At 41.3% G+C, this 12343-nt stretch overlaps 1 protein-coding gene across 1 annotated transcript in view; it reads left to right on the top strand.

The window, feature by feature from the left end:
• Positions 1–3861: 3861 nt before the first annotated feature.
• a2m3f (alpha-2-macroglobulin 3, member f) overlaps positions 3862–12343 on the top strand; it is an 11875-nt gene continuing 3393 nt past the window's right edge. Inside the window, exons 1-28 of the mRNA XM_068218497.2 lie at positions 3862–4093; positions 4694–4877; positions 5175–5331; positions 5590–5642; positions 5720–5740; positions 5829–5994; positions 6064–6148; positions 6226–6340; positions 6662–6782; positions 6845–6954; positions 7026–7196; positions 7277–7501; positions 7568–7780; positions 7848–7997; positions 8977–9102; positions 9199–9292; positions 9426–9573; positions 9663–9888; positions 9966–10089; positions 10166–10287; positions 10368–10419; positions 10492–10575; positions 11089–11265; positions 11519–11594; positions 11659–11815; positions 11885–11959; positions 12053–12215; positions 12289–12343. The exon at positions 12289–12343 is cut by the window's right edge and continues 130 nt beyond it. Coding sequence (XP_068074598.2) covers positions 3954–4093; positions 4694–4877; positions 5175–5331; positions 5590–5642; positions 5720–5740; positions 5829–5994; positions 6064–6148; positions 6226–6340; positions 6662–6782; positions 6845–6954; positions 7026–7196; positions 7277–7501; positions 7568–7780; positions 7848–7997; positions 8977–9102; positions 9199–9292; positions 9426–9573; positions 9663–9888; positions 9966–10089; positions 10166–10287; positions 10368–10419; positions 10492–10575; positions 11089–11265; positions 11519–11594; positions 11659–11815; positions 11885–11959; positions 12053–12215; positions 12289–12343 — 3590 coding nt within the window. The 5' untranslated portion in view covers positions 3862–3953. The remainder of the gene's footprint in view (positions 4094–4693; positions 4878–5174; positions 5332–5589; positions 5643–5719; positions 5741–5828; positions 5995–6063; positions 6149–6225; positions 6341–6661; positions 6783–6844; positions 6955–7025; positions 7197–7276; positions 7502–7567; positions 7781–7847; positions 7998–8976; positions 9103–9198; positions 9293–9425; positions 9574–9662; positions 9889–9965; positions 10090–10165; positions 10288–10367; positions 10420–10491; positions 10576–11088; positions 11266–11518; positions 11595–11658; positions 11816–11884; positions 11960–12052; positions 12216–12288) is intronic.

Here is a 12343-nt window from a genome sequence, read left to right as displayed (position 1 = left end):
CAGTCGACGTCTTTTTTTTTTTTTTTTTTTTTTTTTTTTTTTTTTTTTGTACTTTTTGTTATTGTAAATTGTCGTGTAATTCTGCTTGCTAGCTCTTAAACAACTTGGTTCTTAGCAGATAATTATGGTTAGAAACAATTTTTGCAACATAACATCAAGCAATGTCGGTTTAATATCAACATGGAAGAGAATGCAGTAGGACTTGGTACTGTAGGTAGTTTGAGCTTCCCTCCAGGACATCTACACAAGGTGGTGCTTGAGTAAAGTCATCAGCCATGGACCTTTCTCTCTGCTACCCTCAGGCAGATGGTTCTGCAGTATCTGGTCATGCACCAGCTGACTTTTTTTTTTTTTTTTTTTTTTTAAATAACCTTTCCCACAGACTTAACGCTCAACACACCAAGATATTGGAAAAATGTGATATGATATTTTGCAATTAATTTATTGTGAGGTGAGGATGGTTTGAATGGCTCTGACATTTTTCTGATCACTTGATATACTGTAGGTAGTTTGAACCTCCCTCCAGAGCATCAACACCAGGGGGTGCTTGAAAGTCAGTCATCAGCCACTCAAGTTGTAGACCTTTTCTGCTACCTTAGGCAGATGGTTCTGCAGCATTTAGTCATTCTCCAGCCAACTAGAGTTCTCCCCCCCCCAACAGACTGAACTCTCAACACTCCTCAAAATATTGGAACAAATCTAATGTTGCTATTTAATTTTTTTTTTTTTAATGAACTATTGATAGAATATGGTTTCTGAAGATGGTCTAAATAGCTCTATTTTACTCTATTTCTAAGGAGTCTAAGACAGTTCACACTACCAGGCTTAGTGCTCGAATCTGATTTTTTTTTTCTTCTTAGATCTGATGTTTTTGCATGGCTGTTCACATATGAGTGGATCATGCTTCTAAACTGACAATGTCTAATGCATGCATGAGACTGTATGAGTAAGCACGTTGTCAGATCATGCTTATTGTTGACCTTTTTCACAGACAACCTGTGGTGTATTTCATGAACTGTAAATGATTATTCTGCTATTACTAATGTAAATTTGGAAATCTAAAATAAGTCTTTAGTGATTGAAAACAGATAATTTGGGATTTGACAACCGTGGTGTTCTGATCACTGGTGTAGTGAACTCATCAAGGGTTAATGAGCAGCCGCAGACTGAACTGTGAAGGTGGAGTTGGTTTATCTCCGTTAGCAGAGTTATTTCATTTTACTTCGTTATAAACAGCAGACACGTGCAGAAGAAGTTTGGGTGTTCGAGCACCTGCCCATTCTTCTCTCGAAGAGAAAGTTCTCCCTCCTTTGCACACGGATCCCCTATCTGCAACACCCAAGTTGCTTTTCAGCTTTGTGATCAACCCATGCCCCAGTCGTTACCAAGCACCAGTTTTGCCTCCAAAATCTTTTTCAACATGAACAACCAACTCTCTGTGGAAAAGTAAACACCCTGTGTGTCATTCTACTGTGCTGCTGAGGAGTAGAGGATGTTTGCAGCACAATCTTTGAGTGACATGCGTCATCATTCTAAGTCACATGAAATCTGACAACCGTTTACACTGCGGTCGCATTGTAGAACATCAGATCTATGTCTGATTTAAGACTACATATGAAAGTGGCACAGATCTGACCTGAAAAGATCAGATTCCATGCGGTTTGGGCTGTTCACACAGTCATTGCCTGAAGGCTGATTTATACTTCTGTGTCAAACGCGTTGCTGACGTGCACCTCTCAAAAAATGTAACTACACGTCGCAACGATGTGTAGCGCAAGCTCTGTGATTGGTCGGCTTGGTAGCGCTGACGAGTCTGGGCAGGACCGAGAGCCGCGTGAATGGTGCGAGCCCAATGGAGCGATTGTTTACAAGTGTGGAGTCCCGTGAAGGAGCTCAGGATGGAAAGTTTTGTTTTGTGTTTACCTCATAGTTAAAGTTGTTGCACGTCCACCGGTTCCTGCCTCAAAATGAGCGAGTTTGAGTCACTTGTACATCCCGGAGGCGTTCAGGAAAAGCAAAACAGCAGTGAAGAAACTCAACACAGAGACACATCAACACCTCACTGCCAACCAGCGTTTCGGAATTGTTAATGCAGACCAACAGAGACAGCGCGCAGAAGTATAAATGCACAGCTACACGTGTTGCATGTGCCGTGAGTTACGCCGGTCACTTGACGCAGAAATATAAACCAGGCTTAAGTCACATGAGGGGGAAAAAATCAGATTCGGGCACATTTGGCTGCTGTGTGAACGTAGCCTAATAGTATTCAGATACAGAAATGTAATCTAAAAGTAAAAACATGCTCTTCTTTCTTTTTGTTTCCAGTCCAAATATCAAAACCTTCCTAGAGCAAGTAAAATTATTACTATTTTTTTCTGTCAGAAGAACTAAAACAATGTTTTTTGGCTTAAGGAAATTATTTGCCAATGGGGTAGGTGAAATATTGATTTGCTTTGAAATGTTGATATTTGGACAACGAGACATTAAGTAAAACTGCGTTTTGCATAAATCCTATACAAATACAGTTATTAAATGCACTTCAGCAGCTCCTGGTCAACTATAATTCAGACTGAACATTGCATATCTTTGCAATATGACTATTGCGGACGCGCATTCCAATATCAAAGCTCAAACAATATATCCTGCAGCCCTACCTCACTAACTTCCCTCGCTGCATACCATCAAGATTTAGCGTCCACTGCACTTTAACCACATCCTTACTTAAACAATAATGCCTACAAAAGTTTTCCACCAACAGTCAAACTGCGTCCACCTTTTTGAGTGTGTACTTGTCTATCAGTGCCTACATGTGTGTTTCCTAACATATTTATTGGCCTTCATCTATTGTCTTTTACATATTACTGTCAACATTGCTAATCTAAAACATTTTTCCCCATTATGTGTTCCCTACTCGCTTTTCACACCAAAGTTACACCCTTTTACTAGCAGTGAAATCACAGCGCTCTCTAGTGGTTAATGCACAGCAGTGCTACTAACACAAGACGCATAGTCTGCATAGACGCATAGTTACTATAGTCTGATTACATGCAGCCGCCATTTTAAATTGAAAGCGTGGCTGCGGTGGGAAGAAACTTGCGATGGTGTATTGTTGAGTATTTGGCTATAGAGCTTATCACCAAGGGGAAAGTGACACACATATCTTTTCACCGCTTTCCAAGTGATCCAAAGGTTTGTCCTGAATGAATAGTGAAAATAATAAAGGTTATCGGACCTCATTTTCTGCTATGTTAAGGGAAATGGCACTAGTTAGCTAACATTTTCTTTCCAGACACATGTTTTAGATCCATTTATCAAACTTATCAAGCTAATTGCTGCCGTTTTTGATTTTGGGGAACATTTCCTCAAAGATAACTGTGAGTGAGAGTGATGAGACCCGGATGTTGATCGGCGTGTTGTTAGTGCGCAGCTGCATGCCGGACTAAAACATTAACTTTTAGAGACGACTTGATCTTATTTGTGTCGTTATTCAAAACTGTTTCATGTACAAAATGAGTTACTGAAGTTTGTCCTGCGCGCTTACGGTTTTTTTAGTTACTTCTTTGGTTTGGTGCGTTAATCTGATTGTTACTATTATTCAAAAGAAGGTAATGATTCGCACTCAATTGCTTCATACTGTTTTTATTTTTACTTTTTCTTACATTTTACGGGTGATAACAGACAAACAGACGTTTCGGCACAAAGCCTTCCTCAGTGTCACACTGAGGAAGGCTTTGTGCCGAAACGTCAGTTTGAAAAAATGAGATCTGTCAGTGTGAGGTGCTGCGGTCTCTGCAGATGAGCTGAATCAGGTGTGTCTCATTAGTGGACTCTATAAATGCTCAGTGTTGAGTGTCCTCCAGCATTGTCGGAGCTCTGTTGGGTTCATCATTTGAGGATTACAGTAGTCACTTTGAAGGGTTTCTGAAGGAGAGAACCTTGGATGATTGCTCATCATGGCGATGATGGAGATCAGTGTTTGGAAGTGGATCAATCTAGTCCTTTTCTTCTGTTTTGTTGATGGTGCCATGTTTGCTTTGGAAGCCCCCAGACCAAGAGAACCGGTTGTCACTGCTGATGAACAGATCTCGGGGCCGTAAGTTCTATTAACTGACCTCTAGCTTCTTAATCAGTCCAACTTTTGGCCACAGATGAAAAGGTGTTTGAGAATGTTTAACTCTTTAGTAGGTTTTTTTCAACCTTTACATTTTAGAGTAAGTAAAGTGTACTAATGTGAAATTATTATAAATTTTGCTATAAATGTAATTCAGCTTTAAGAATGAATAAAGTCTTGTTTTAATATCGTAATTAAGCTGTATTTTGGTAAACTGGTTTTATGGCAGGTCTGATCTGAAAGTTGTGTAATATGTGAGTATTTAAAGTAAGTTGTCCTTAAGATTTGAGTGTACTACCAAACATGACTATTCAGGATCCTCTGGTGACTCTATACAAGGATGCACCCTTTATTTATTTATTTTTTTTCTTTGAGATGTCCTTTTATGGTATGTATGAATTGGTTCTCGTTCACTTGCCATAAAATGACCAGGATTAAAGTGGACAAAAGTATGCTGTTTTGTTCCTAGACTTGACCATTTTGAAAATGCATGTTTAGAGCTGATCTTTATGGTTCTGCAAGTAAACTAGATTGTGTCAGCAGTCAGGCAGACCTTGACACTCAAAACATCTTTTCCCGCAGGCTCTTCTTGGTGACGTTTCCTTCATTGATTGAGTCTGGCTCTGGTGCTAAACTGTGCGCTAGTCTTCTGAAGCCCCAAGGCAGTCTCACAATAACCATTACTCTGATAGATGACAAAAACACAGAAACTCAACTCGCGCGTCAGACAACCCAGAGGAAGCTCCACAGATGTTTTAATTTTCAGGTCTGTCATCCTTACACATGCACCAAACAAGTAGAAAGGTCCATATGTTAAAGGGTAACCTACCCCAAATAAGTCCACATTTTAAACTTGAGTTGTCCTTTTGAACACAATGGAAGTCAATGGCTTTTTTTGTCCTGCATATCTTTTGCATTTTATTCATACTGTGGCTGTCAATGGCTGTTTTCTCTGAACATTCTTCAGAATATTTTGGTTTGTTCAGCAAGAATTTGTCCAATCTTAACTTGAGGAACTGGTGATTTCTGGGTGAAAAGTTTACTTTACGATATTCCTCTATAGGCTCCTCTTGTAAATGGAGATTCGGTGCAGACTGTGAGGGTGGTCGTTCAAGGACAGTCCTTCAAAATGACTGAAGAGCGTAAAGTGATGTTCAGGTCTTACCTGCCTCTGACCTTCATCCAGACAGACAAACCGCTCTACAATCCAGGACAGACAGGTGACTGACAAGTATTAGAGCAGAACTTACAATAAGATTCTCGTATTTAAAGGATTTTTGCATTGAGTTACTTTTCTTCAAGTGTTTCTAAAAGAGGTCCCTTCTGTCAAACAAGAGATTTTTAGTGTTTAGTTTGGTTTCCATTGACCCCATAGTAGGAAAAGTGTGTTCTGTTACTTTAAAATTGTATTACTATTATGTAAATCTGATCATGATTAACTGCCCAGTGTAAAAGTGCTTTTATTCTCACTTCTGCAGTGAATTTCAGAGTCGTCACCATGAGTGATAAACTTGTACCTCTTGACCAAATGGTAAGGCTGTGTGTAGTTGCTTTTCTCAACCTTTTAAAATCTGTGACTGAATGTCTAATTCTAGCTCTGTCTTGCAGTACAATCTGGTGGTGTTGGAGGTAGGAACTTGTTTGCTGCTTCTCTTGACAACATTGCTTCTGGATGTTTCCTTGTACTTTTTGACTGAGCTTAAACTTTTTTCACTAGGACTTTCGTAATATCCGGATAAATCAGTGGACAAATGTTTCCTCTGTGAACTGGATTTTGGAGCTTTCTCATGTTTTGATCCCAGAAGCTCAGGTTGGGACGTACACACTGAGGGCTTATATTGGTGACCGAATCATCTCCCAGAGTTTTGATGTGAAACAATACGGTAAGCCTATTAATATCCTCTCAAATGTACAACAGCGTTTCTGGGGTCTTACAGCTCTTTCTTGTTTAGTGTTACCCAAGTTTGATGTGACCGTGAACGCACCACAGACGTATAGTGTTGCAGATGTGGGACTGAAAGTTGAGGCTTGTGGAAAGTGAGTGAAGCTTTTTCATTTTCTTGCTATAGGTTTGTCTTGTGGATGGTCTGTTCTTGACCTTTAATGTTTCTCAGGTACACATTTGGGCAGCCTGTACCTGGTCAAGTCCTGGTGGAAGTGTGCCGTCAGCCTTTTACCTTTGCTCAGGATCCTAAAGTGACCAGCATTTGTCTGAATAAATCCACTAAGGTAAAACTGTTGTACAGGGCTTGCATTTACAAACATCTGAAATTTATTACCTGTAACTTATGGATTTTAAACTAACTAGTATCAGTCTTAAACGTTTTAGTTTTTGCTTTGATTTCACAACTGTTTAGTCTGGTCACTGATTTAGAAAGTTGATGGACCGAACTGCAAACTACCCTTAAATATTTGTTTGCAGCTGTCTGCCTTGGTAAATTTTAGATGGCTTGGAAATGTTTTTCCATGTAAACCAGTATAAGGGGTAAGATGAAACCTGGGTTATTTTAAATCTTTGTGCCTAATCAGCTCTGTAATCTTTATTACCAGACGAACAACACTGGCTGTGCCTCTCTAACACTCAGTACATCATCGTTTTTTGGAACCAGTTTTGAGAGTAACCTGCAAAATTCCTTCGTTGTTAATGTCAATCTCACTGAGGAGGGAACAGGTAAACTACTGGCAGATTTGAGTGCTGTTATTCTGTGGCTTCATATTTGTTTGTCCTTCCAGGTGTTGTCATGTCAAAATCCACAACGGTGTCGATTACATTTGAAGTTGGCAAGGTCACATTTGTGGATCTCCCAAAGTTCTATAATTATGGGTCAACGGTGAATGGCAAGGCAAGTTCAGATTCATCTTGTTGCAGGAGTCCATTTGTTGGGTTTCCCTTAATGTTTGTTTCCCCAAACAGATCTCCGTGTCTGATTTCAATGGGAACCCAATCTATAGCAAGGCCGTGTATCTCCTGGACAGCAGCATATGGCCCAACAAACTGCTGTTCAATTTGACCACGAACAAGAATGGATTTGCCAAGTTCTCCCTTGACACGACTAGTTTTCCTAAAGCTGATCTGAATCTTGTGGTATGACTTCTCACTAATTTTGAACCAATGCTAATTGCTCTTGAAAGCAATGCTTATGTAATTTTATCATATTTCCTCAGGCAAGTGCAACTCCACAGTCTTATTTCAGTTCCAATTCGCCATACTTCACTACAGATTCACAGGTGGTTCAGCTCTCCCAAACTGATCCTGACACCCCAACCTTTAGTGACCTGTCTATAGTGAAGCTTGAGCAGCCGCTGAAGTGTGGCACCACTTATTCAGTGACTGTCAAGTATTTATTTGTTGGAGAGACTGGCGACTACAGTGCTGACATCATCTATATGGTAAATTAACTGTTTCCTGTTGTTTGACCATATTTGTTTGGTACTAATCCAGCTGTCTGTTGTCAGGTCATGTCCAGAGGAGTGATCGTTCTTCATGGGTTTAAAACTGTTCAAGCTCGGGCTTCTAATACCCTCACGAAAGGCACGGTGACGTTTGATCTCTCAGTTCTTGCCAAGATGGCTCCGATAGTGCAGATTCTGGTGTACAGTGTTCTGCCCAGTCAGACTGTAGTGACTGGTAGTGCATCGTTTGACACTGAGAAGTGCTTCTCAAACCAGGTATCTGTAAATCTAGTAGTCTTGTGGGGAGTGTGACATGTCTTTCATTGAGCTTGTCTGTTTGCAGGTTTCTCTGCAGTTCTCTCCTGCTACAGCGGTTCCTGGTGAGGGAAATATTTTGACCGTCTCTGCTCAAGCCGGATCTCTGTGTGGCCTCAGTGCTATAGATCAGAGTGTTCTGATCATGCAGTCAGGAGGACGTCTGAGCGCAGAGGGGGTAACTAAATTCATAATTTTATTTTCTGCCTAGAATTGGCTGTATTGTGCAAATCCTTACACATACAACTTAACTAAAAGTTAAAAGATTTTGTCCAGTGAGCTTTACATGAACCATCTGCTAAAAGCAATTTTTTTTTCTTCCCTGGAAAATATTTTTAAAAATGTAAGAACTTTTTCAAACAATTTATTGCCCCAGCCTTTAGTTAAGTGATCTGCAGTAACTCCAAGGGCCTACTTGCACTATGCCATCCGTACCGTGTCCAGGCCTGTTTCCCGGATCGTTTGAGAAGTGAGTGCGCTGAATTGGGCTCAAGCACTGTTCACTTGGCTGCCCCTAGCCAGGTTGGAAGGTGTGTGTGCGCGTGTGTTAAAACGCACCAAAGCCCGAAACTGAAAGCGATGCGTAACTTTTGGGGCTGTTTCATATGGATTTATTAATCATTCTTACTGTTCAGTGAACGCAAACTGCCATAGATTATAGAAGACGAGAACTCCTCACAGCTCTTCAGCAAACCTCTTAATTCCTGCAGCACAGCACAAGGACTTTGAGCACCAAAAGTGGTGGATCAATTCGGCGAAATATCTGACTGCGTGTCACCGCATCCCTAAGGACTGTTTGGTGAAATATTTGACCATGTCACTGCATAACAAACGACTGACATGATATAACTAGAGAAATCTCCACTGTGCTGCTGAGTGAGAGCGCTTCTCACTAAACAGTGCAGCAGCGACGACGTAAGCGTGCCGAGGCCCGATTATGGTGTGAGCGTGGGCTGTTGGGTGAGACGGGAGGGGGACGAGCGTGCTTTGACCTGGTTCGAGGCAACTGTACCTAGTGAGTACGGCCCAAGTTTTCATTACTAAAAGGAATCTCTCTCTCTCTCCCCCTCCCCTCAAAAGTCTGCCAATTTACTGGGTAGATCCTTGGTACTTTTGGTAGTTTAAAGGTTCACTAATCTTGTTTTCCCTCCCTTTAGGTGTTTAACATGCTCCCACTGCAATCTCTATCCGATTATCCATACGGTGCTGAAGATCAACAAAACTGCCTAAATGTTCGACCCCGTCGAGCTGTTCCAACAGATCAAGCTTATAACACCTTCAAGGTAAACTCTTGAGGGTTTTTTTATTTTTATTTTTTTAATATAAATTGTGATGCCCTCACCCTGAGATTGTATATTTATTTTCATCCCATGAATCAGAGTGTGGGGATGAAGATTGCAACAAATCTGCCAGTTCGAGAGCCTGAGTGCCTGAAGTTCAAAGACCTGCTTTACTATCGCAACTTCCATGGGGGTATGTCTAGTTGGTAAAGTTACTTTAAGCAAACAAAGGAGTGATGATTATATTCCAGGGGGTTGTCTTTGCTTTAAGTCCTTACCAATTGTAACCACTTGAGGAGATTTTTTATTTTTTCCCCTCTCCTTAGTGTTTCCTTTACGGGAGGTTGCTTTTGCTGTTTCTGGAAAGGCTCCCGCTCCTTTAGCAATGGCAGAAATGGCTGGAACTGGAGGTTCCTCTGTGACCATCAGGACCTACTTTCCAGAAACATGGATCTGGCAACTCTCTCTTGTGGGGTTAGTGAACTTGTTGGGTTGTTTAAAAAAAAAAAATAAATAAAATTTTTTTTTTTTTGGCACTTGTTAGATTTTTGTTTTTCACACAGGGACTCTGGGTCCACATCAGTTCCCCTCACGGTTCCTGATACGATCACCACATGGGACACTGAAGCCTTCTGTCTCTCCTCCAATGGTTTTGGTCTGGCTCCACCAGCTCTGCTGACTTCCTTCCAGCCCTTCTTCCTAGAGCTCACCCTGCCTTACTCCATTATCCGTGGGGAGGCTTTTGAGCTAGTGGCCACAGTCTTCAACTATCTGTTGCAATGCCTCAAGGTCTGGGTTCACTTGTTAATGGATCCACATATGCATGTCTCCACTCAATGTCCACTAATGCTGTTATTCTTTATCAGATTCAAGTGACTCCAACACCGTCCTCCAACTACACTCTAACACCCATCAATGATCAGTCTTCATCTACTCTCTCTACCAATTGGAGAAAAACCATCAAATGGGCTTTAACTGCTTCTGTTATTGGTTTGTTTATTCATAAGTGTGTGTGCATATATAAAAGAGCATGTGAGGGTCTTAAATTGATTGCTGTAATTTTTAGGAACTGTAAACGTGACCATCAGTGCTGAGGCCAGTCCATCCCAGGAATTGTGCGGCGATCAGGATGTGACCGTATCATCTAGAGGACGCATTGACATAGTCACTCGAAGTCTGCGGGTTCTGGTTTGTAACTATTCTAAAGGTTGAAAATGGAGCTCATGCGTGGGTCTTTTTATGAATTTAAACATTCCTTTTTGTTCTAGGCTGAAGGAGTGGAAAGGACCTTCACACGGAGTTGGTTACTCTGTCCAAAGGGTTTGTTTAGCTCAGAATTTATTCTACATTGCTTGATCCTGGTTCTGTCTGCTGATTTTGTTTGGTTTACAGGAAGCATTCTTTCAGAGAGTGTGAAGATCACACTTCCTACAAATGTCATCCAGGGATCAGCCAGCTGCTCTGTATCAGTCATTGGTAAAGTCTTGAAGACCACATAACACCATAGGGCTGCTTGGGGCAGACTAGTAGTGGTAGCTAGTCAAGTGTGCTGTTCTTTCCAGAACTTATTACTCATTTTGAGTTGATCTTTTCTAGACTGCAGGGAATTTTTATTTTATTTTTCCCCATCTTGTCAGATGTCTAACTTTAAATTAACAATTAAATATTCTCCCTGTTGGTTTTGGAAGGTGGAGTTGAATTCTCACAATTCAGTTTACCTGAGTAATCTATGCACTTTAAAGGCCAATTGGGATGTTACAATACTTTAAAGCATGCTCTGTTGGGAGGAAAAATTTGATCCAGAAATATTTGCAACCATAAGTTGTGCAATGAACTGCTTTTCACATGTAGTCTGCTTAAACTGATTTTGCGACCCAAACTAACTTAACCTGGACTATGACCTCTGAGGCCGCACTTGCATGTTATTTCTGAAGTAATTTTATCCTGGAATAAGAAGTGACCTAATTTTTAACCCTGTTTCTCTTATAGGGGACATCATGGGTCGTGCACTAAACAACCTGGCTAATTTGCTACAGATGCCTTCTGGCTGTGGAGAACAGAACATGATCATTCTCGCTCCCAATGTTTACATCCTACGGTATCTGACAGTAACTGCACAGCTCACTCCAGCCATCCAAGACACTGCCACGAGTTCTCTTCTGACTGGTATGATTAAAGTCTCAGGATTTAGACCAGGGGAGACCAAACTCTGTACTGGAGGACTGGTGACTTGTGGAGTTTAGATCCAACTGAAACTAATTTATTGCTAATGATGATAACTAGGGGTTGTATCTACACTGCAGGACACCGGCCCTCCAGGACTAAACTTGGGCACTGCTTTAGGCTTTCTCAGACATACTGCTTGGTGGGCTTTAAAGGTTTTCGGTTTTTCTTGTGCTTTTAATTTTGTCTGGAACAGGATATCAAGGAGAGCTGAACTACAGGCACAGTGATGGTTCATTCAGCACTTTTGGTTATGATCCATCCAATACATGGTGCGTGTCCTGCAGTTCAAGTCTTGATTTAGATGTTGTATAACTGAACTTGCTCTGTATCCAGGTTGACCGCCTTTGTCATGAGGACTTTTGGTCTAGCAAGGAGCTTCACCTACATAGATCCTAATGTTCTTAAGGGTGCAAAGGACTGGTTGATTAGCACGCAGGGTTCAGATGGCTGTTTCGTGCAGCAGGGCACTCTGTACCACAATGACATGAAGGTATGTCACATTCTTCAAACCTGCTATTACAAAGCTGAGACTGAAGGTGTGTTTGCTGTTGTGTTGTAGGGTGGAGTTGGTGATAACGTGACCATGACTGGCTACATTGTTGCGTCACTGCTTGAAATAGGCGTCCCTGTCACGGTAATTTTGAGAATTTATATTAAATCTCCCTGTCTTAAGTACAAACTATAGTATTAGTACTTTGCATGAGCCTGGCTAATTTTGTTTTTCCAGGATCCTGTCATTACGAAGGCTCTGTCGTTTTTGAGGCCTCTAGTTGGGAATCTGGGAAACACCTATGTCACTGCTCTGCTGGCCTACACCTTCAGTCTGGCTGGAGAGACCAGCACTCGAGCACAGCTTTTAAATTCCTTGAGAAACACTGCCATTTCTGAAGGTGAATATTAGACCTCAATTTGCACAACTTGAGTGGCTTTACAAAGAAACCAAGAACAACCCCTTGTGTTTAGGTACTACTCTCCACTGGTCTCAGACGACATCTGGGGATACTCTGGCAGTGGAGAT

The sequence above is a fragment of the Danio rerio genome, chromosome 3 (genome assembly GCF_049306965.1).
Source record: "Danio rerio strain Tuebingen ecotype United States chromosome 3, GRCz12tu, whole genome shotgun sequence".
NCBI classification, from domain to species: domain Eukaryota; kingdom Metazoa; phylum Chordata; class Actinopteri; order Cypriniformes; family Danionidae; genus Danio; species Danio rerio.
The sequence above is the reverse complement of the archived record's forward strand: the minus strand, read 5'-3'. Positions and strand labels throughout refer to the sequence as shown.